Source organism: Ochlerotatus camptorhynchus, unplaced genomic scaffold, assembly GCF_037179485.1.
Source record: "Ochlerotatus camptorhynchus isolate MF236.1 unplaced genomic scaffold, CSIRO-AGI_Acam_v1.1 ptg000162l, whole genome shotgun sequence".
Taxonomy (NCBI): domain Eukaryota; kingdom Metazoa; phylum Arthropoda; class Insecta; order Diptera; family Culicidae; genus Ochlerotatus; species Ochlerotatus camptorhynchus.
The window spans coordinates 155,603-179,913 of NW_027040652.1; the positions used below are offsets into that span (position 1 = coordinate 155,603).

The window sequence follows — 24,311 nt, forward strand, 5'->3', positions numbered from 1 at the left end:
AGTAAATTGGTACGCACAAAAAGACCTGTAATTCGTGATTCAATAAGTTTAAAAAGTCCATTAATGGTTGCTTTACAGTACTTTTATTAAAACTTCAAAGCAGGCTTGCTGAAACTCGTCAAACTCCCTGGAGGTTTTAAAATACTCTTGCCCTGCGAGTTTAGCCAGCCCTCACCTCGAGACTCCGGATGACTTTTTTGTTCGACGCAAGAGGCTTAGAGTTCACCCAGAGTGAGAGTAAGAGCGTGTGATAGAAAACATGATCATGAATGGCAGCAAACCTCACTCTCATTTTATCCCCTTCGCTCACAAAGTCTGAAGCTCAGCGGAATGATTTGGCAGTAGGCATTCTACTCCTCAGAAAAATGCTACGCTCGGTTTCAAACTTTCAAACTCGCGAGCGAGGCTCCATCAAGCTTGCTTCAAAATCACAGCAATAGATGGTTACATTTCTCCAGTTCGAACGAAATCTCGAACCTTCCTCTTGACGTAGCCCATAAGCGTCCGCACAGTGGAAACGGACACGGAATCAGCGCATTTCTTCCATTTTGCCCGCATTTGCTGGATGTCCTTGACTGCCCCGCCGCTTCGTCAAAATCAATGCTTTGAAATTGCCGGGCAATTCGGAGGATTAATTTGCTTGGGGACTAAATCGATCTTGTTGGCAGCATACCACTCTAGCACCATCTTGGAGTAGTGGCAGCTGGCCAAATCTGGCTAAAAGATGACTTTGCCTCTAGGCTTGCAGATGAACGGCAATAGACGCTTTTTCAGGCATTCTTCGATGTAAACTTGGGATGTAATCGTCGAGGATGTGACGAATGGTTTAGTTTTCAGGCCACAACTGCAAATCGCTTGCCAAATCATGACCTTCTTCGCGAACTTGACGGAAAACACGAACTTGAATCTTCCCGGCACATTCCCACGTCCAGTCGCGATTTAAAACTTTTGACCGGGAAACTGCTTAAAATCGAGTTTGACGTATGTTTCGTCAGCGATCAAAGTGTAGCCGTTGTGTTTCGTCAAAACACGGTCATACAAGAGCCTTGTACGCTTTTTGGCCACGGAATATAGCTTCATGTGCCGGTTCGGATGTTTACTGGCTTTGAACGACTTGTATCCTTCCATGGCAAGGATTTTCCGCACCGTTTGAAAGTTGGCGTTGTACCTTCTGGCCACATCTCGGATCGAAAGACCGGGGTTTGCTTAAACGAACCTCAACACCAAGCTGCGCAGCTGACGATCCCTGATTCCAGTTTTTTTTTGTAGGTCCGCTGATTCCTTTCCACACTCAGGGTTTCCTTGTAGGTTTTGAGCACTCGACAAACTGTTGTTTTCGGCATCTTCAGCACTTTAGCCAGCTTGGAACCGGTCCACTCCGGATTTTCCACGCATTTGTGCACAATATTTTTTCTTCCTTCGAGCTCCATTTGACGTTATTTCTGAACGCGATCGACTACTTTGATCAATTTTGCACCAGTTGTTCTCTATAAAAGTGTAAGCAAACCACTGTCAAAGATTTTCGATTTCCACACGGTTAGAAAAAAGTACCCAAAATTAAGTTCTTTTCACTCATCTCGGCACTATAGTGTAGGAACGCAAAAGTAGGTAAACCGTGTCAAAGTAATTTTCATTTACTTGTGTGCAGTTCGTATGGAATTTTGCACTGGCTTTTTAACCAAAAGTAAGTTAGTTGTACCCAACAGTAGGTAAATATGATTATACTCAACGTTGGGTTCCCACACTTTACTACCCTTGTTGGGTGGTTTTGCTCCTCCGTTTATGACAACATTAGTAGGAGAAAAGGAGACAAACTAGTCAAAAGTAGGTAAAAGTGAAAGTTGGGTACTTTTTTATTACCGTGCAGCACTAGAGGCGTGCTAGAGGGGCGTACCAATTTAAGGCCCAAACGCAATGTGGGCGGAAGCGGAACGGAAACGGAAAGTTTGACAGTTGTCACAAATAGCATCAAGCTGCCTAACCGAAGTCGATTTGGTTCTAACTTGTTTTCAATCCGACAAGTAGGCTTACTCAGATCGGGCTTTTCCGCTGCCACTGCCGTTCCGCTTCCGCTATCGTTGCGCTTGGGCCTTTACTTTTAGTCAGCTTTAATGTCTAACAGCAGCACTGACTAGAAAATTAACCAATAGAAAATTAACCAATAGAAAAAGGTGTAGGAATGCCTTCAAAACTAGCAGAATGGTAGTAGATTTTTGTAAACAGTTTCATCCGAGTTGTGAGATGGGGAAGACTATACAGTCAAGATTCCTATAGTACGGTTAATGGGGACCGCACAATATGGACCCACATTATCGACTACACGCAGCATATGGGATTAGAGCAAGGGGTAAGTCACTCAGCACATTGTGCCGAAATTAAGTTCGGCACAGCTTGGACACATCCTTTGACACACCTTTGGCACAACCTCGTAGGCATTGAATTGTTGTAAATAAAATGGGAGCACTGCTGGACAACTGTCATTGCAGTTGTTCACAAACAGAACAGCACGTATTGTTTGAGTCGAGGGGGGCGACACATCTAAATCTCAATACTAGATGCTCAAAAAATTTCATACTAGCGAATCAATCTTCGAAAACTCTTCTTTCAGTTTTCGCATCTACTTGCATCTACTTGCATCTTTTTGCAGGAAATCTTCAGAATCGTTATTAATCTTCTTTCTATCTATTCAGCGTGCACGCAGCTAGCCACAGCAAAACACAATCTGTCCTGCAACGTAGATAGAGTCGTCCCCCTCGGTTTGAGTGACTGAAGAAGTCAGATCAGCAGTTCACTTATAGATCTAAATACGAAATGGAGGTTCTAGAGTGGGCTCAAGAGAAAGAGGCGGTTAATCAGACCCCATTAGCACCCTTAATTCAAATAATGCTCCAACTCACACAAAATAAACTACGGAGGTCATATTCATCATCTTCTATAGTCGGTTTCCAACAATGTTCCCCACAGGTTCCAACTCTTTCCGGCCGCTGATAGACCGTTGCTTTTCACATTACGAAAAGCTAGGTTTCTGGGGGGCTTCTGAGGGCATAATAATACCCTAAAACACAGGACTTTTATTGTCCTATGAACACATAACACCAAAATTTTTCACACCCGCAACTTCCCGCGTCATCCTCAATCCGATTTACCCTTGCGATTTCAATCCAAAATATTTAAGGTGTCAGAAATACCGGGCATGGATATTTTACAAACAATCGCAGCTTGCTCTATGAGCGGCACAATCGGCATACCTGCGGCACACTTGAGGCACACTGACATAAAGTATGACCCAAGACTGGTGTGCGGAGTGACCTACCCCTTGGATTAGAGCTAATTGGGGACAAACACTTATTGTAGGGTAACTTGAAGAGATAACTTCCGGTTGTCTTCTGAAAATTGATTAACAAGATAGATGACCTCCTTTTGGGAAAATTTTTCATCCAGAAAGACATAGTTCCTCCGGAAGACCCGGACCATCCGTGAAAGTGGTCAATTCATGAAACTGCTCCTAGAGCTCCGCGAATTTTTTGAAATCACTCATAGACGTCTTATCAGAACGCATTCAGAGTTGTGAGTGGAATATGGACGCTGGGGACTACGGGATGGTCCACTAGAAGGATGCGCCATCTGGAAGTTCCGTAAAAGTGGAAAATTAATAAAACTGATCCTGTAGCCCCGTGGTTTTTTTTTCTAAGCCACTCATAGACGTCATATCAGAATGGATTCGGAGTAATGACCAGCAAATGAACTCTAGGGACATGAAACTGATCCTAGAACTCCGTGTTTTTTTTTCGAAAAATCTCATAGGTTATTCCAAGAAAACTGACCTCAGAACTCTGTAGTTTTCTTAGAACTGCTCATAGATATGATTTTTCTATATATTATTATCGACCTAGGTGAATATTTTAGTACCTTCTAGGGCCTTTTATTGGAATTTTTGAATATTATTCCTTGGATTTCTTGAATTGTTTTCTCTTGGCTTCTTGGAGATCTTTCTTTGGAGTTACAAGTTAACGAGAGACTATCTCATTTTTTCTGCAGTACTTTTGACGTAGGATTACGTCTTTCGGCAACATATTGGAGGTGCAATTTAAAAAAGCCCAAATTGACCGCGTTACGAAAAGTGGTCAGGTTTTGACCACATATAACTCTGTCATTAGCGGATGGCTTTTAATTCTTAAAAAGCAAGTCGATTTGAAATTATGCTATGAATCTGCTAAATTGAACACTTTATTAATTTTCAATAGGTCACTATTGAAAATTACGCAAATGTCCAACTGTTGCAATGGTGACCAAAATTATCAACGATTGCCTGCAAAAATCGCTTTCCCTAACTCAGATTTCAAAATCGAATTCCATCCGGTCTCACTGAAAGATGCTTATGCAATCACCGTGTGTGGTGGTGTCCGGTTGGTCTTCATCATCATCATCAGCAGCAGCAGCAGCTGTGCTTTCAGCGCGTGACGTTGGAAGTTGTACACAACGAAAGGCTGCCAGCAAGCAGCGAGCTGCAGCTGACATGAGCGACCATTCACCGTAGAAGGAGGAAACAGCCTTACCGCTACTGAACGGATTCAGTTGCTCGTTGTTAGTCGCTGCCATCTATGCCAAGCGCGGCAACATACAGCTCACCAGTCTCATCCTTGTTGAACGGTTCTTTTCAGGACCACCATGAATTATTGTTGTTAATTTTCATTGAACGTTCGCTCGCCTTGCTGCCAGCCACATCAGCCCCAAAGCTCTTTGATAATGTACCCAGCAACAAAACGTTTGCAACATGATCATGTTAATTAAACAGAAACACTTCGAATCAAGGTATGGTTTTCTCCAGGACGCTAGAAAAAAGCAAAAAAATCCCAAATTTATATGATTCATTGCGAATACATCGCGATTGGAAAATTTAAGCAAGAAATTACTTCAATCAATTTGCGCTTTTTTATCTATTGAATATACGAAAATTCCATACGTTTTGTGCACCGAAAATGCTTAATTTTGTCATCAGAACACGGGGCGTTTCCGTGATGGGAAAAAGTGGTTTCCCTAACACAGTCGCCGAATATTGATACCGAGCACTTAACATGCCAGACGGTACTTATCTTTATGCCGTTTGATACAAATTTTAGGCCCCTCCTATTAAGAGAATTATTCAAAAAAATGCCTACTCGTCTTAATAGAAAGTGCTTAAAATTTGCATCAAAAGCATAAACGTAAGTACAGTCCGGTATGCCTAGTTTCTGTGATTGATGTGTTTTTTTTCCCTAATACATATCTCATTACCGCACCGCTATCATCTCCAAGAAAATCGAGGAAAAAAATCCACAGATTCGTTCTAAACTGGCTTCTAAGCTTCCAACCCATCGGTCCTTTTTAGGACCCCAAATGACTTACAAAAGAGTTCAAGTAAGAGCTTGTATGCAAGACATACCGTCCAGGATTTGCTTGTACTACAAAGACACCGACAGACCCCCTCAAAACAGAACTCTCAAATTGCTTCCGAATTTCAACCTATCGAACTTTTTCACCGATTACGAGTTAAGAAATCAATTTAATATTTACTATACTTTTGCTGTGACATCAAAACTACCATTCGTAATCCTACGGCAAGTCTTGGGTCGTGGCTTGGATACAACATCTTACTTTTTACATGGAATTGCTGATTACTTATAGATTAGGTACTATTTCTTCGACTTCGACTCCGACTCGTTATGCTCAGAAGTGCGTCCAACTCTGACTCCGGCTCCACAGCTCTGGGTAAATAAAGTTTACCCAACATTTTAGGGTCCAAGGATCAGTCCCATACGGAAAAAGTATGCATTGAGAAAATGGCAGTCGAAATTTCAAAGTGCAATTTTCATGTAAATGTTTGAAAAATCATAGCATTTTTTTCGAGATATTATCAGTTGCAATGAAATTTGCATGTTTAGTTATATCAGTAAAAAATATGCCAATTTTGCAAGCAGAACTGTAATTTGGCTGCTGGCCTATGGAATTTCAGATTGGGACTGATATGCGATTACTTTGCTTGATGGGACTGACTTGACGTTGTTTTTACATTTTTCACGATAAAAATCCGTATTTGTGTCACATAAAGGGTGTATTCGTGGAAAATAGCACACACATAAGCTGTATAAACCAAATTACTATTATAAATCAAAATGTTTGAAATTAAATTAAAAAACAATAATTCATTTTGAGTAACAAAACCTTTTTAAACAAATAAAATATCAAATATTTTACACCAAACCAAACAATTTTTTTTTTCAGGCGCACTTCACAAAATTCAAAATCAGTGAATAAATTGAAGATGGCGTTGACAAAATTCGTAAATATAGATAAAATGCAGTTTTCTACCACTCTTCAATATTTTTAAGACCACATTTTGTTTTCCTGATCTAAACTCAAGCCGACGCTTATATTTAAATCATGATATAGGGCTTAGATCTAATTTTGGGCCACTGAGCACCCGCCATTTGCCTCTATTTTCCGCGTGATTTTTTTTTCACATAATGGAATATTTTAACTGCAGATGACTTCTACATTTATTAACCTTTCCGTACGTACCGTAAGATTTGCTAAAGAGAAACAAATTGTTGAGATATTGTTAAAAATCTAGTACTGCTTTTTGGATTTAAATTAGGCCTAATGCATTGAAACGCCATTTAAACGTCATTGAATTCACTTCGTCCTATCGGATGAAGACAAAAATTTATTCGGTCGGAGCGCTTTTTTCGTTTTCGAGAAAAAAAAAAGGAATAGGAAACATTCATATTACGCGTTCTCATTGACTTCGTTTGGTTGCATTTGAACTAAAGAATCGTTCCAAACGCATAATTGACTTGTTAACTCTGATTTATTTGATGTTTTCTGCTCGATAGGCCCAAAATGGGCGATTAGACCGAAGTAGTTCTCTCTACCCTATGCTTTGCTTATTTAGGACACTCTAAACCAGCGCTGGCCAACGAGCGGCTCGTGGGATGTGGTCTCTGGATCCCAGCAATGGCATCATTTCAGTCCAGTTTTATTCATCATTATGAATTTCAGCCCAGCATGAATTAAAAAGAAACAAAATGTTTATCGAACTAGCCTTTAAAAAAGTTTTAAGTGCTCTAAACCATCATCTTTGAAAATTTCAGTCATTTGGTATAAAATTTAATGAGTTACAGTTATTTATGTGTGAGCCATTTTCCACGAATACACCCTTTAAAATGAAAGTAGATGCCAATCTATGTGGACAGCGTTGTTATCTCACAATTTACGCAAATCCATATGGGACAGATATGCGATTCTAGGCAGTATGACTCTCTCATCACGAATTGTATATGTTAGCGGATTTATTTATCCAGGAATGCAAACGAATCGAAATTCAACAAGACCCAAACAACTGGTAGTGAAATCACTGGCCTTTCCCAACAACGAACACACCCTGTTTTCAACGACTTCACCCAGCAAATCACTTCAGCCAAACTGCATCGCAAAATGCAAATGACCTGTCAAAGACCAAACCCATCATCAACAAACCAACAAACGTATTCTTATTTTGCGAAGTTATGCTCCAACGACTTGATCTAGGTCGCTGACGACGACGACGTCGTCACCATCGTCACACACCGCTCATGTAAATTCACCTGCTTTGCGTCTGCGGCATTTCCTCCGTTTTCGCCTTCGCTGCTGCTGCTGTTGCAATAGCAGCTCCGGTGACGCAGACAGTGATCTTAGGATTGGTAATTTGTCTCGGTAGGCAGACGAACACTCGTCGAAATCCCCATCGTCGCCATCCAAGTAGAGAATCCCCTCGTCCACCGAGCAGCTGGCCGAGCTCCAAGAACCTTTGTGCAGTGTGTTGGTCGTACCGCTGTCGATGGACCGGAGATCTTCCCGGGACGCTGCCGCAGGTTCATCGTCGAAGTCTACCATCCGTGAGTAGAGAAACTCTTCGGACGGAGTTCTGGGCAGTTGATCGTCCGTTTTCACTGGTGGAACCGGGGGCAGCGGTAGATCCGAGAAGAATTCTGAATCATCACTGTTGCTGCTGCTGCGACTGCCACTGCTACGTTCCCGGATGGTGCTCAGCCGGTTAAAGTCACAGCGGGGAGCACCGATGGACCGATGCTGATGCAGATCGTCGTCTTCCATTATTTTTAATCTCGCAAACTAGACCGAGTGTTGCGCACTGTTCTAATTAATTTCTTCCCCGTATTTATGGTACGCCACGAGCCGAGAACAGAATAACAAATCACATACACCGACAGTGGAAAAGGAACACGTAAAAATCAACCAACACTTCGCGTTTCGGCTGTTCATTTATTTATATTCACAGACAACATTTCTATGCTTTCGACGCAGCATGAAGATATGCACTCTCAGGAAAAACAAACAAGGAATTTTATAACACTATTAAACTCGAAAATCAGAGTAGAATTTTCCAAATCGATGTTATACTTCTTCCAAGGTGGGACCGCTGCCACGTTCTGCCGAAAGATGAAGGCGCGTTTATAAATATTTTTCGCAATTGCCCAAGACACCGCGGGCGAAGAACCACGCGCAACACGTCAGACGACGACGACGACGATGATGGCGACGCGGCGCCTGCGTTGCTGCGAGCTACAAGTCGCGTTCTGTTGTCCCATCGGACTTGTCAGACTAAACTGACGAATGTGCACAGCGAGTTCGAATTCAGTGGCGACGACGACGAGACGCTGAGCTCTCTCACGAGCATGTTGGCATTCATTTCCCTTGCGTTGTTCCCTCGGCTTACATGCACGCGGTTCATCAGAGACAACGCGACCGGTGATCGTAAGGTCAGGGAGTACGAATCAACGAATCATTTACAATGTTGATAGGTGATAAGCCGCATTTGGATGGATTGGTCATGCATGGGGGTTTTTTTTCCCCCTACCTAAGAAAGATGACTAAGTGGTTTGATTCGGCGAAATGGTGAGAAATACAAACTGCGTTTATCTGTGAAGGAAGCCGTCTACTGAATGTGGCTAACTAAATAAAACTGTCAGTATCGTCTTTCGGCAGAACGTCAACGTTTTCATCGTCTATAAGCAGTTCCACGCCAAATAACAAATCGATCAGACTCCAGATCCACTGGACCTAGTAGAAATGTGAATGATTGCCAATAGCAAAAAATTATGCAGAATTGCATGCAAATCGGAGAAGGTCGAGTCAAAAAAAAAATTATTTTTTGCTATTTGGCCAGGAACTGCTTGAATGTTGATCTCTCGGAGTTTGTTAGTTGCTCGTGTTCGTGTCGGGAAATGATGATTATTTGTTGATATAGCGAGCAGAAATCGATATATGAATCTCATAATTCAAATCAATATTTGTGCTGCGTGAAATATCGGATGGATGGAATGACAGCACGTTTAGCTTTAAATAGGCTGAACATTCATGGGTAAGGATTTTTTTTTTGATTTTTGGGTCACCATTCTTTGAACATTCTGTGTACACGCTAGAGCATGGTCTTAGAAGAGGGTAGGTAGATAGTTCCGTTAGAGTACGGTAGTATGAAAATTGAATAGAAGTTGAAAATGAGCGAAGGGCCATTTGGATGTATGTATGAAGACATACTTCAAATCTCCGCGTACATCATAAGGCAAAGAGTGTGCGTTTGACTTGCACTGTCGCATTAATGGCCCTTCGCTCATTTTCAACTTCTATTCTATTTTGATACTACCGTACTCTAAGGGAACTATCTACCTACACTCTTCTAAGACCATTCTCTAGCAAATAAATTATCACACTAAAGCTTCATGTTAGATAGCATTTCCAACCAACTCTGAAAATCGCAAACTTCGTGTATGAAGTAACATAAAAACTCTTTGAATACGGTGTGTAGTTTTTAATTTAAGTTTACGCTTCTATTTATATTTATATTTCGGACCTATTTCTTACATTCAGACCACCGCACCTTTTTAGTTCTTTCAATACCAGGACTAGTTTTTCACACATTTTAAATACGGTTTATGAAAATCAAAACAGCAATTTTGTTTTAGGTGATCTAGAATATCCTTAATATTCTGGAGTGCTAATCTTTGACTATATCACTAGAAGTCATTGTCCCTTACTGATACATGCATGACATGGTGGATCACAACCCAGTGTTCCTCACTGCTCATCCGATGTGTTTTGAGGTCCCCAACAACGGTGTCAAATTTGATCGAATTTGGTTATAATCTGGATATGCGGGTGAATTTTAAATTTTGTATGGCAAAATGTATGGGAATCGAAATGAATCTATTAATTTGCTTGGCGAAAATCCAAATGTTGCTCAAATTTCACCAATTCACGGTAATGGATTGAGTACTAACCAGAACAGGTCGATTAGACTTCTGAGAAAAAAATATAATAATTTAAACCTATTGCTCCGCGCATACCTACAGGCATACATATATGGGTCAATCCATCTCATGTGACCGAGCAAATGCACCGATCCACTCCAATTTGAATTCAAATTGGTGGGTCAACTCATTTTAGGCCAGAACAAAACATCCAAAGTTTTGGGCCAATTGGCCCCCCATTTTGCCGATTTTTAATAAAACCAATTTTCATTCTTACATATATATGAATCCAATAAAGATACAATCACCATTGAGTACCCTTTTTGAAGCATTTTAAAATGATGGGCTCGCATGTTTTCAACAGTGTTGTCAGATTTGCGAGTTTTTCATTTGAAAACTTTATATTTAAATAAGGGAAATGGATGTAATGTCGTCCTAAATGCCCCTAATTTGGGCCCATCTATAAATTTTCAATATTGACCAAAAATATCCATTACTACCGTCCAAATGACGCGTTCATCTAGATAAAAATGATAAATAGCAGATTTTTAGCGATGGGCCCAATCTTAAATCCATAGGCCAACATTAGAGCCATTTACCCTATCGAAAAAGGCTCCTACTTTATTTTTAATTTGATGAAGTCAATATGTTCAGCAGACTTTTTTTTAAATAATGATCATTTAAAGAGAAAAAAATAATTTGTTTCGTTAAGAAGATTTTGAATTTTAAAGATTTCAAGATCTTTAAATGATTCATTCATTACACCAGAACACTACGATATAGAATGTTTGTATTTTTTTGAAAGTTGTTCGTAACTATCAAATCTGTAAGTATGCTGAAGACCTGATCCTTCTATCCTTAAGTACAACAAAATGTCAGATCAGATTTTTTTTCTACAGTGGTGCCAGCATGCGATTTTAACTACACGCAATTCTCATATCACCTCACCTTACCTCACCCCACCTCATCTCACCGCACCCCATTTCAAGCTGAACATTGCACTAGGTCCTAAGTAACATTGACAGATTCTCTTCGTCGACTTTCTCTTTGCATCCCCACGGCCATGTAAAGACATTCCCAGGTATTTTCAGCACACAGATCGATAAAAGAAGCTTTTATCTAGCATCTAATAAGACAAACACATCAAGAAACGGTTCTGTGATCAAAAGAGAAAGTCGACGAAGATAATCGATCAATGTTACTTAGGACCTAATGCAATGTTAAGCTTGATTTCATTTCACCTTACCCCACCTCAGCTTACTCTGATCATATTATCTCATCTCACCTCATCAACTAACATCTGTCCACCTTGCCTCAATTCACCTTATTTCACCTCAGCCCACCTCATTTTACATCACCTCAATTCTCCTCACCTCATCTCACCTTTACTCAACTCAACTCACCTCGAAGGGCACGCGCAAATCTTCCAATACAACGCAACCTGCTGACAAAATGTTCTAAATTACTGCTTTCATTACTTTTTAAATTTTAAAACTAAAAAAAAATAATACTTTAATTACTAAAAAAATACAGTTTAATTTTTTAAAGTATATCTACAAAACCTTTCATTATTTAAACTATCGCCAATTATTATTTAATTACTTTCAATACCGCTCGAAGTATTAAAATTAAAATTTCAATTACTGCACATGTATTTTAAATGCCACGTGTATGAGGGCGTGCACCTCGACTCACTTTGTTACCTCATCTCAATTTCTTCCCATCTCATCATATCTCATCCCTTACCTCACCTCACCTCAGCTCACCTCACCTAAGCTCACCTCACCTCAGCTCACCTCACCTCAGCTCACCTCACCTCAGCTCACCTCACCTCAGCTCACCTCACCTCAGCTCACCTCAGCTCAGCTCACCTCAGCTCACCTCACCTCAGCTCACCTCACCTCAGCTCACCTCACCTCAGCTCACCTCACCTCATCGCATCTCATTTCATCTCGTCTCACTTTGCCTCACCTCACCTCAATTATTCTAACCTCCCAACTAACATTTTCAGTGCATGTAAACGTTTTATCAATTTCTTTTTTACAGCCTCAAGCTGCACACTATACGATATGCAGCAACTTTTACACAACCTCTATACAAGCTAATCTGGTGAACTTATGTAGCTAGTTTTGGTCACATTAGATAGCTCTTAACCCCATATTCGATGACGCTTCTACTCAGTCGATGTTCAGCTGTTTAAGCTGCGTATGAAATTCAAATGCGCTTATTCAGCTAATTCTGCCAACTACTAAATAATCACTATAGAGCTTTGACGCAAAGTAGAGTTAAATATTGAGAGTGGATTTAATTAAACGCATAATTTACTTGCACCGGGACCTGGACTCGAAATTGTGACGACCGCAATGGGAAACCTCGACGCTACCAACTTTCCTACAACAACACTTTAACCTGATCTATAAATATCTACATGTTGCCCTTCAACGAGGTGGCTGAGTAGAGGCTTTATAGTAGTACATGTGGAACACTTTCTTGACCACCCACCAGCACAACCCACCTCATTTTACATCCGATTACATCGACCGTTCTATTTATAGATTTATGAAAGACGCAGTGTAAAAGTTATAAAACCGCTGGAAACGTACACATACGAAATCCACCTCAAAATGGTTGCATGAATGCTTCCGAAAATCTATTATACAGCTTATTAGCTGAGTACAAGCTATTTAATAGTTGGAAATGCGCTTTATCAGCTCTGGATTGCAGCTATAAGTTGTATGTTGAGAAACATGTGTACCGCAGTAGTGTAAACGTTTATTAGATGCTGTTATACAATTTGACTGACAAGCTGACTAATAGTTGAATAAATGATGAATAGGCGCTACTCATACTATTTTGATACCTTTTGTCTGCAGCTGAATTCACAGCCTCTATGCAGCTGCTTCATAACACAAAACTGCAAAAAGTAAGCTCACATAGCTGAAAATATTTGTTGGGCTCGCCTCTCCTAAATGATTCTCACTTCATCTCATCTAATTTTCATCCGCACCTACGCATCTAAATTCACCTCACTTCATCTGATCTCACCTCAACTCATCTCACCTAAATTTATCTCACCTCACCTCAACTCTCCTCAATTTACCTTACCTCATATCACCTCACCTCACTTCTCCTCACCTTACCTCAATTCACATCACCTCAACTCAGACTCACCCCAAATCAATACCATGACATATTTAGCATTCGATTCCGAATGATCCTGGAATCTTATTTTGAATTCTCCTGAAACGGCTAAAAATCTCTTAAATAAAGAATAAAAAAAAAGAATTCTACTGAAATTTCTTGAAAAATTCTGCACAACATTATTTAACTTTATTCTTCAATAAAATCCATGACATTTTCCATTTGGGGCTTCCCTGGGTTCAGTCGGTAAAGGCGCAGCTACAAAGCAAAATCATGCTGGACGGGGACTGGGTTAGATTTTCGGGTTGGAAAATTTCTCGACTTCCCTGGGCATAAGAGTATGATTGTACTTGGCTCGCAATGGTACAGGTATCGAAAGCAACCAATTCATAACTATGGAATTGAATCTAGAGTATTAAGCTGAGAGCACACAATAAGCTAATATGCGATAAGCAAAAAGCTTGAAATGCAAAGAAGAAAAAGACATTCTCATCAAGATTTTCTTCCACGGTCTCTTGGATTTTTTTCCGGAATTTCCTTGAAACTCTTTTTTAGAACTTTACTTAGAATTCGTTTGAGAACTGACCAGTGAAATTTCATCAAATTCACTTTAAAACTTTCTCCAGAACTCCTTAAGAGTAATCGTCGGAATTCGATTTTCATTGATTTCTGCTCATTTCTCTTTTATTATTTATTTAATACCTATACATACCTCAGTTTTCTGAAAAGTTTCTTAATTCGATGAATCTTAAATATTTAATTATTCTGTATTACAATTTTTAAGTTCAATACACCCTATTCACGAACCAAACCGGGGGTTTTTAAATTGAATCAGTAAAAAATACTCATTATTTGGGATTTACCTCGTAAAAAAGTTTATCGAATATATTGTCAAATACCCCACAATATGGGTATTTTTAGAATCTAGGTGACGTGTAGGAACCAGAAATCAAAGTCTGCCGCCATTTTGAATTCCGAGCTGGCGGCTTTCGGTTACAGAAACACTTGGAAATGCTGTCAAATACCCCAAAATATGGATATTTTTAAATCTGGGTGACGTGTAGGGACCGAAAATCCATGTCCGACGCCATTTTGAAGATTCCTCACAAAATGGGTATTTTTGAAGTCGGGGTAACGTGTAGGGACCGGAAATCGATGTCTTCCGCCATTTTTAAATCCAAGAAAAACATGGAAATACAGTCAAATACCCCACAATATGGGTATTTTTTTATAATTAAAACTAACGAAAACCTAATTCAAGGGGCCTCATAGCCTAGTCAGCAAAGGCACGGTATTACCAAGCCGGAGGCGGCGGGTTCGATTCCCGGTCCGGTCGAGGGAATCTTTCGGGTTGGAAATTTTCTCGACTTCCCTGGGCATAGAGTATCATTGTGCTTGCCACACAATATACAAATTCATGCATTGGTATTGGCATCGGAAGCTCTCAATTAATAACTTTGGAAGTGCATTTAGAACACTAAGTTGAGACCACGCAATAAGCTAATATGCGCTAAGCAATAAGCTAATATGCGCTAAGCAATAAGCTTGAAATGCGAATAAGAAGAAGAAAACCTAATTCTGTTTTGTTAATAACAAAAATTGATGTTTGGATACCAAAACAATACCAGTGTGGTATTGTTTTGGTATTGCATTATCATAATTTGGTATTGGAATGGTATTGTGGAAACATTTTTTTGGTAATATTTTTTGGCATCTTGCCTCTTATGTCAGACTCATCTATACAAATTTAGGGTATCGAGATATTCGTTCCTGCTCGGGTAGGGATCGGAAATCCATGTCATGACGCCATTTTTAAATCAGTTACCAGTTACATAAAAGCTAAGAAATAATAATGACGTCAGACATCAATTTCCAGTCACCACGGTTCCAAAAATACCCATATTGTGGGATATTTGGGAACATTTTCCAATTTTTCTGTAACCGGAAACCGCCATCTTGTATTTCAAAATGGCGTCAGACATCGATTCCAAAAATACCCATATTATGGAATATTTCACAGTATTTCCCAGTTTTTCTGTGACCGAAAACCAGCACATAAGATGTCAAAATGGTGTCAGACATCAATCTCTGGTGCCGACTTGTCACCCTGATTCCATAAATACCCATATTGTGGGACATTTGACAGTATTTCCTAGTTTTGCTCGAACTGGAGGCTTGTGGAACTTTTCTCAGATTCCACATGACGGTGTAAATTTGAACAAAGTGGACCTTTTCAATGGTTCTGTCTTCTCCCATACTGAATTTCATCGATGCCTACCAAGAAAACAGCGCCATCTCTGGGAGTATTCATTATGGGCATCACTTAATTGACGTTTGGATCGTGGTTTGCAAAAGAATGCACGTCTATCTGAAAATTGATCCTTGGTTTGTCCATGTAGAGGGATGGGGGTGATGTTGAGAAATTCTCCAAAACTATCCATGGTTTATGGATACCGTAATGCACCGATTAAAAAACCTGAAAATTAGTTGTTATTAACGATGATTCCTTCTTAGGAATATATCTGCAATGTGTGATGATTATGAATAATACTAAAAGACCACGATAAAATTCACGTGATAATCAACTATTAAAAAGCTCCAAATTTGTGGATTAATTTGAGAACTGTGAATTAATGGTTCAGGACTTGTGAGCTAACTGCACACATTTTGTGAAGTGTCTTCACAGAACTTTTAGCTGACTCAATTCCGCAAGACTTGCAGGACTACATCAAGAAACTTAAGATTTACTATGTACAATTTGTGGTTGAACATGATAAAACCACAGGGAACAATCGTCCAACTTCGGTCAGAAACTTGTATAAAGTTAAGTGGGAACGTCGCCGTTACGTAGCGTCTTCTGATTTCCTCTATAAATTTTCCACTTTCGACCAATTTGGCGCTAGTATCGGTACATTTTCTGTTGAAAATTGCCACTTAGTGCTACCAGCATTTAGTGTCTAGTGTAAGTTGTGCAACGCCAGCGCCATCAGGTTGTCAAAGAGGGTTTTTAAGTGGGGAATTCACCGTTAGTGGGACTTAAGTCGGATAGGAATCTTTACACTAGTTTTTAGAGAAATTTTGTTCAAGCCTCAACGTCCGTTCTCTGGGATAAAACTCCACAGGACATGATTGTGGGAAGTAAGTCCAGAGGGATTTAGGACATTTGAACTACGTGTATTTGTCTAACAGCTGTTTTGAGGAAACTCCACGAGACTTGTAGGGCAAAACCTCAACCTAGTAGGCCTACCCAACTAAAAAATTTCACAATGTAAACGCTTTGCTCATTTCGTTTATACAGTCTCAAGTTGTATTCATTTATACAGCCTCAAGCTGTATTCAAATGCTATACAATATGAGATAACCACAGACAAACAGACATAACACTCGCAAGTTGTTGATCGAACAAGCATTTAACGAACAATTTAAAAGTATCGTAGTTGGTAGTACCACCAGCTGTGGCGCGCATAGTCAATTTCCTTACGTTTGACGTTTACACACTACCGCCATCTGTTCAGCGTAGTGCCCACCACAGTGTACTCAACAGATGGCGGTAATGTTTTAGCGACGATGTTTTACAGTGAGAAATATTCAATGTGTTATGTTTGTTTGTCTGTGAGATAACCTTTACTCAACCTATATACAAGCAAATCTGGCGAACAGTTAGCTACTTATGGCTGTTGGGACGGTTTTGACAAGCTTGTATTGCCTTTCCATTTACACAGCTGTTATTCAGCTGTTTAGTTGTGTGTGATCTTTTTTTTTTTTAACTAGTTCGTTTATTTACTAGGCTCAGTCGTGTGTGACACTTTGCGGAGCCAAAATCAGTAATGTTTGATTTACATTTTAAATAGCAGTATTTCTAGGTTAGTATTGGGTACCAATTACTCGTGGCGGGCTCGAGGTTAATAGGTAACAATTTCAATTGGAAGGATCTAGGTAGGAAACTGGTTTCTGAAGCCTCCTTCAGATACTACTCTCGGACGGTTGACCAAATCCTGGCTGGGCAGGGGCAAGTAGCACAGGAACAGGAGGATAATAAGACTGGGACACAATGGCGGGAAATTGTTTGGAAAGGAGGGGATAGTCACATCAAACTCTAACATCAGACGAACAAAGGAATTCGTAGATCGCTTGCATGTAGGGAAGATCACGTGTTCCCAATACATCTCTTACTTCACGGAAGGGTTGTCTACCTCGGGCCACTAGGGTATCCAATAGTTGTGCTCTGGAGGCGTCATTACCCGGGCAATACCAAACTGCGTGATCGATGTCATCATAACCGGTTCTGCACCTACATATATTGCTGTCAACGAGGTTTATTCTATAGAGATGTGCGTCTAGCGAGTAGTGGTTGGACATAAGTCTTGACATCACTCGAATGAATCCCCGACTTACATCCAGACCTTTGAACCACGCTCTCGAAGAAACATTTGGAATAATGAAATGTAACCACCGCCCAAGAGAATTATTTGTCCAATCGTTTTGCCAACTTAAAAGAGAACTCTGACGTACTAGTGGGAAAAATTCATCATGTGAAATTCTTCTATCATAAATCTCGCCTTGTTGTGCGCCCACCTTTGCGAGAGAGTCTGCCTTCTCATTGCCAGGGATTGAGCAATGTGAGGGGACCCATACAAAGGTAATCATATATGATCTTTCGACCAGCAAACTCATCTGCTCCCTTACCTTTGAAAGGAAATAAGATGAGTGCCTACCTTGTTTCATCGACCGAATAGCCTCAATCGAACTGAGACTATCCGAGAAGATGAAGTAATGGTCTATGGGCATATCGGAAATCACCCCCAATGCGAAGTTGATTGCTGCTAGCTCAGCAACATAAACGGAACAAGGTTCCTGAAGTTTCCGAAAGGCGGTTGAGTATTCATTGAAGACGCCGAAGCCAGTGGATCCATCAATGCGTGATCCATCAGTGAAAAATCTTCTATTGCAATTGACTTGTTGGTACTTTTCAGCAAAAATGCGGGGATTGTGTGTGATCTTGAAAGGTGCTTATTCAACCTTTTTCCCGATTATCCAATAATCACTACACAGCTTGATCCTGTAGTTGGGTTAAATATTGTTTACTTTTATTGATAGGAGAATTGATTGATTTTATTTAGCTGCGAATCAAATTTTTCGAAATTAGATATAATCACACCACCAAATTATTACCCTGCACCGGAACCTGGACTCAAACTCGAGACGACCGCATTGGCAAACCTTGAAACTATCAGCTTCGCTACGCCAACACTTTGAACTGACGTAAACAAATTTACATGACCTTCTACAACGAGATCGCTGAGTAGAGGTTTTAAAATAGTGCACATTAGTCACTTTTCTGGACTAGTTAGTTCAACTTTGTAAGTAAGCGGAGCGGAGTAAAAGCTGTAAAACTTCACAAGTCTAAAAATAAACCTAGATGACTTTAAAAATGCTTCCAAAGTAGTGCTATTTAACACAGCTTATTAGCAGAGTACAGGTTGTTTAGTTGTTGGAAAAGCACTTTGATGTTTATGTTATTTAGCAAGAGTGGTTGGTTGTGTAAAAGCTATCAAATGAGTTATACTATTCATGAGTTAGTATTTTCACTTTATTAGCTTTGTTTTGCAGCTACAAGTTGAAAATTGATTAATATTTGCATAGAAGAGACATTAGAGTTTATTGGCTGCTGTTATTAAGGGGGTATTCCCAATTTTTTGCCTTTTTTCGGCCTGTTTTTCAATTATTTTTTTTTCAAGGAAAATGAATAGTAATGCGCCTAAATCTTTGGGATTCTTGTTTATTGAACATTAAAGTTTACAAATAAATTTTTTTCGACATAAAAAAAGACATTATTGACGTCACAAAATGGCGGCAAACAGACCCCTGTTCGCCGCAAACGCCTGGACGGGCGAAGACTTTTCTCTGGAACGGCTTCATCTGAAACAGATTTGATGAAATTGATAATCTGCATAAGATTCTCTGGAGCTTCTCCCGTTGGCAGCAAAAAATCTTGCAAATTAACAAAATGGCGGCCATATGAAAAAACAGGCTATTTTTAGCCCGCTTTTTTGCAGCTTTAAGGTGCTTCAAACAATGTTAAATGTTAATATTATTGGCTGAAAGTGGGAGAAGCTCCAAAGAATTTAATAAGGAACAAAATGAGCAAAGATTCAAGTCAATATCTCTTATAGTTTCTGAGAAAAATCTTCGCCCGATAAAAAAAAATTGGTTTCGAGAAAAACGCGTTTGACTCTATAAGCCTTTTTAATAGAAACTAAACGATCGATTCAACCTCTGGTGGCGAATAGGAGAACGTCAAAAAGAGTGTTGTGAGCATAATTTTTTGGCTTGAGACATAGGAAGCGGAACACTTTTTTTACTTTTCCTGATCAATTGATTCATCTGAGATGCTGCAAAACTTAATCTACAGTTGAAAAATTTAATTCTGTAACGTTTTTGAAAAGATCCTGCTGGTGTTCAGGAATATTTTTGTTGAGAAAAATGGATAGTTAGAAAAGTGCCTTAGTGGTTATGATCTTCCGGATTTCTTGTGTGTGAATAGTTAAGGTGCAAATCATTTCAGATTTGTGGAAAATCGTACAATAAGACAATTACCGATGGAAATTGGCAAGATTTTGCGTTGGGGAAAATACTTATTCTGATGTAAACAAACGGTTTGGTTGACGTTTCTTCTCGAACTCGCTTGGCGCACTCTACGTTGGTGGTGCATTAAAAAGGCGTATTGCCCGTACATGCACCTAAATGTATTGATAAGTCTGGAATACCTGCAGAGCAGTGTCAGTCCCGACCGCAAAGTTGCGCGCGGAGAGCCGTTTTTCGGGCGCTGCATTATTTATTTCAAGGCGCGAAAAACTGGACACCGAATTCGCTGATCGGAAAACGGCTTGGGGGGATGAAAGTATATAGTCTGAAGTACAAAAAAAACGTGAAAAAAAAATTGATTTTTTGAAAAAAAAAAAGATCGGGAATACCCCCTTAAGCGCGACTGACAAATTGAATAATGGCTGTGAAAAGCTAAGTAAACGCTCTCCAAAACTATTTTGCTAGCTTATTCTTGTAGCTTGGTGCCGTGACCAGGATATTATTTGGAGTGAATTTCTGCACGTACTGGATATCGCCATTGATGGATCTGAAGAGCGAGTTTCGCCATTGTACATCATCATTGCAAGCAGCGACAAAATAACCATCGCAATGGCATCATCCAGCGCCATTCGCATCCTCATATCAGATTAGTCAGTTTGATCGTCGGATGCCTAGCATCCATTCACCGAACTCCTGAATCGATTTATTGGACCATTTGCTGGACATCTACGTCCCTGTTGGATCCCAGTGTACTTTCCGGACCCTTGCGTTCATCTGCAGGACCGCCGAACCTAACCGTCCACTACCAAACCCCTGCGTCCACTACTGGACTCTTGTGTCCACCTGCCGGTCCCCTGCGTCCTCTCGTCGGACCAAAGCGTCCTCCCGTCGGACCTAACCGTCCTCACGTCGGACCGAAGCGTCCTCCCGTCGGACCGAAGCGTCCTCCCTGTTTTTGGGCTCTTGCGTCTGCGTACCAAACTACAACGTTCACTTATCGGACCTCTGTGTCCAACCTCGAAGCATGTATTGTCGGACAGAATCGTCCACCCGTTGGACCACAGTGTCATTTGGACCCAAGCGTCATGAAACTACAGCGTTTTTGAACCAATGCGTCATCATACGGTACGATTTTCGTCTAAAGCTTGTCCTAAAAAAAATGCACCATTTTTATCCGTGTGTAACTTTTTTATCCCTGGGTAAACATTGATGAAAATCTGGGTATAACTAGTTTGAAGTGAATTGTTCACATGTGCAAAATTTCATAACAATCGGTTCAGTGGTTATTGAGATGTCCTCGAAACAAGAAGAAACTCGCCGCAGAATTTTGCGCGCCGTCATGGAAAATCTGACAGCGACCATGAGATGGATCGGAAGACAACTAGGAATAACCCATACAACTGTGTCGCGGGTGGTAAAATCGTTTAAGGAGTCCCATACGACCGAGTGGCGGGCTAGAAGTGGAAGAAAATCGAAGACAGCTGACCCTGTGAACGCCCGGAAGGTGTTGGATTATTTCAAGCGTAATCCGAACCTTTCGATTCACGACGCGGCTCTGAAAGCAAAGTGTTCCGCCTGGTTCGTTCAGCAAACCATGACACGAGCTGGGCTTCGTGTATTCAAGATCCGGAAGGCACCGAACCGGCGTGATCAACAAAACACGGCCAAATCCCACGCAAGGAAGCTGTATCGAGAGTGGTTAACGAAATAGATGCGTGAGGTTATGGATGACGAAACCTACATCAAGGCAGACGCAAAGCAGATACCGGGGCTGGAGTTCCACGTTGCCAAATCACGGTTTGATGTTTCGGAAGACATAAGGAAGAAAGGTGACAAATTCGCCAAAAAATACTTGCTCTGGCAGGCCATATGCCAATGCAATAAACTGAGTAAACCGTACATCACAATGGGTACCATCAACAGCGAAATTTACCGTACCTGCCTCCAGAAGCGTCTGTTGCCCTTCCTGCGGTCCCACGGAGGCGATACATTATTTTGGCCGGACCTGGCATCATGCCATTACGCGCGATCGACGTTGGGTTGGTATAGAGACAATAACGTTGTTTTTGTACCAAAAACTGCCAACCCCCCAAATTCACCAGAGATTCGTCCGGTGGAAAGATTTGGGGCCATAATGAAGGCCAAAGTTCGAAAATCGTCCAAGGTGTTTAAGAACGAGCTGGAGTTGAAGAAAGAATTAATGAAAGTGACCAAAAAGGTCAGCTCCACCATTGCACAAAATGTAATGAGGGGTCTTAAGGGAAAGGTGCGGGCTTTCAGCGATGGAAAGGAAATTGAATAAAGTAATTAGGCCGCAACATAATCCATATGTATTAGTTCATTTTCTGAATATTTCAAGAAAATCCGACTTAAAATAAATTTTTGGCGAATTTTTTTCGAGTACATTTTTTTCGAGTACAGGCCTTATAGGATTAAAAATATTTTTGAAAGCATTCGTTTTTGAGGGGCAGTATATTGAAGCATACCATCGCCACCGGGCTCTACCAAAATTTGAATGTGGAAAGCTACGTCAACAAATGCCCTCCAGCGTTGGGGTAGCGGTACGATCTACGGTAGTAGAACTTCCACTGTTCCTTCTGTAGTGTTTGTATATGTATATGCCAATCATTATTATTGTTTACATTAGGTATAGTTTGTTTTAAAATTGAAATTAATTGTACTGTGTTAGCTTTTAAGGAAGACATTTAATATATAGAGTTAAGTGTTCGTACTACCTTCGAGCAGGCAGAATACCTCTTGGAGGTAATAAAAATAGTTAAAATTGAAGTGCAGGCATGTGTTTTTATTCGTGCTCCGAAACGGATATTCGAGTTTGCCGATCTACCCAACATCATTAAAATACACAACGTAGGGAAAGACATCCTGGTCAAAACATTAACATTGTTCTGCAGCTTTTTGCCAGCTACTTTACAGCACAATGCTGGAAAAGATGACTTATAGATGAAAATGTTAGTTGGGCAAAGGCTACACGCTTCGATTTTTTTTTTGCTGAGATGATCACCACCGAGCAGCTCGACATTTTATTTTCTTTTAAAATTTATGTTTGTTAGCTGAGATCTCGGCAAAATTATCATTTATTAGCTGAATCTAGGCAGGTTTTTTCGCTGAGATACGGCAAAATAAAATCTATGTGTGTAGTGTACACAACTTATAATTGTGACCCCTCAAGATTTTCAGGGAGCTTCACAATACATTTTAAGGAAGAGAAAATCAACATGAACAAGATTTGCGTGAGAGCTTTATGAGACATGAAAGCAACTTCACTGGATTTGTGGAATTATCTGGGAACATTACAGGATTTCTAGGGTAACTTCCAAGATCTTGCTGGACACTATCAGAAGCTACACGCAGGCCTATGAACTCACGGCAGTGATTCCTCAACAAGGAATTAAAGCAGTCGGAGAAACGAAATAAATCTCCGCAGTGCTCGTGAAATAACTTTTCTAGACTTTTGTTGGGTACTCAAGTTAAATAACTCTTGGCAAGTCCATGCAATCCCCTGCTAATATCGTTTTTAGAAAAATTACATTCTATTCTGATCTCATTGGGCTAGTATTTTGATTTGTTTGTTAATTTATTTGATAAGGCTCAATGGAATTAAAGTTGCAGAGCCGACGTGTTCACTATACAAAACATCGTAAAACTATAGTCAAAAGGTACAACGCAATAAACAATTTATCTGCCGCTATCCAATATGCCTCCTCAATCAAAATGGAATCCACTTCCAGTGGTTTCATTGTATGGCAGTATCGCCAACGGGGAGGCAGAGCGCTTTTATTGCAGCAATGAACGCAAAAGGTGGTCATCACACACTCATCACGAAACGATTGCTTTCCAAAGCCGACGACGCATCGATCGAAAGAACTGCTGATGAAGAACAACGTCGAAAACCACACAATGGTTACTGCTGAGTAAACAGATGATCGCGTGACACACATCGAGAGTGGCCTGCTTTTGTCAACTGCCGACTTATTGAGCTCATCTGTACTTATCTTTTGAGTCTTATGATTGGGTTGCTGAGTGATTATCGTGAAAGATATTTGAACTTGTCATTTTGGTCCAGTGAGTTGATGCTCGATAACTTTTGGAACTGTCCCATTTTTGTTCAGATTTATTTCAGAATTCCTTAAGATTTTGCGTCGCGAACCGTTGAGGTAGGGGATAAAACTGTGTCTGACTAAATTATAGAGTATCTTAGTAAAGTAAATTACCCCAAGAATTTTGATCCATATTGATATCACTCATTCAGCAACATTGACGAAGAGGGAGAAGAGCTTACCA

At 40.3% G+C, this 24,311-nt stretch overlaps 1 protein-coding gene across 9 annotated transcripts in view; it reads right to left on the bottom strand.

Moving 5' to 3' along the window:
- LOC135701450 (liprin-beta homolog) overlaps positions 1-24,311 on the bottom strand; it is a 167,536-nt gene that overhangs the window by 51,309 nt on the left and 91,916 nt on the right. The window contains exon 1 of one of the 9 annotated variants that reach the window (XM_065222249.1): positions 7,623-8,788. The exons of the other annotated variants lie outside the window; for them this stretch is intronic. Within the exon in view, the coding sequence (XP_065078321.1) occupies positions 7,623-8,130 (508 nt within the window). The 5' untranslated portion in view covers positions 8,131-8,788. Of the gene's footprint in view, positions 1-7,622; positions 8,789-24,311 lie in introns of those variants that run through there. 9 annotated transcript variants of the gene reach the window in all.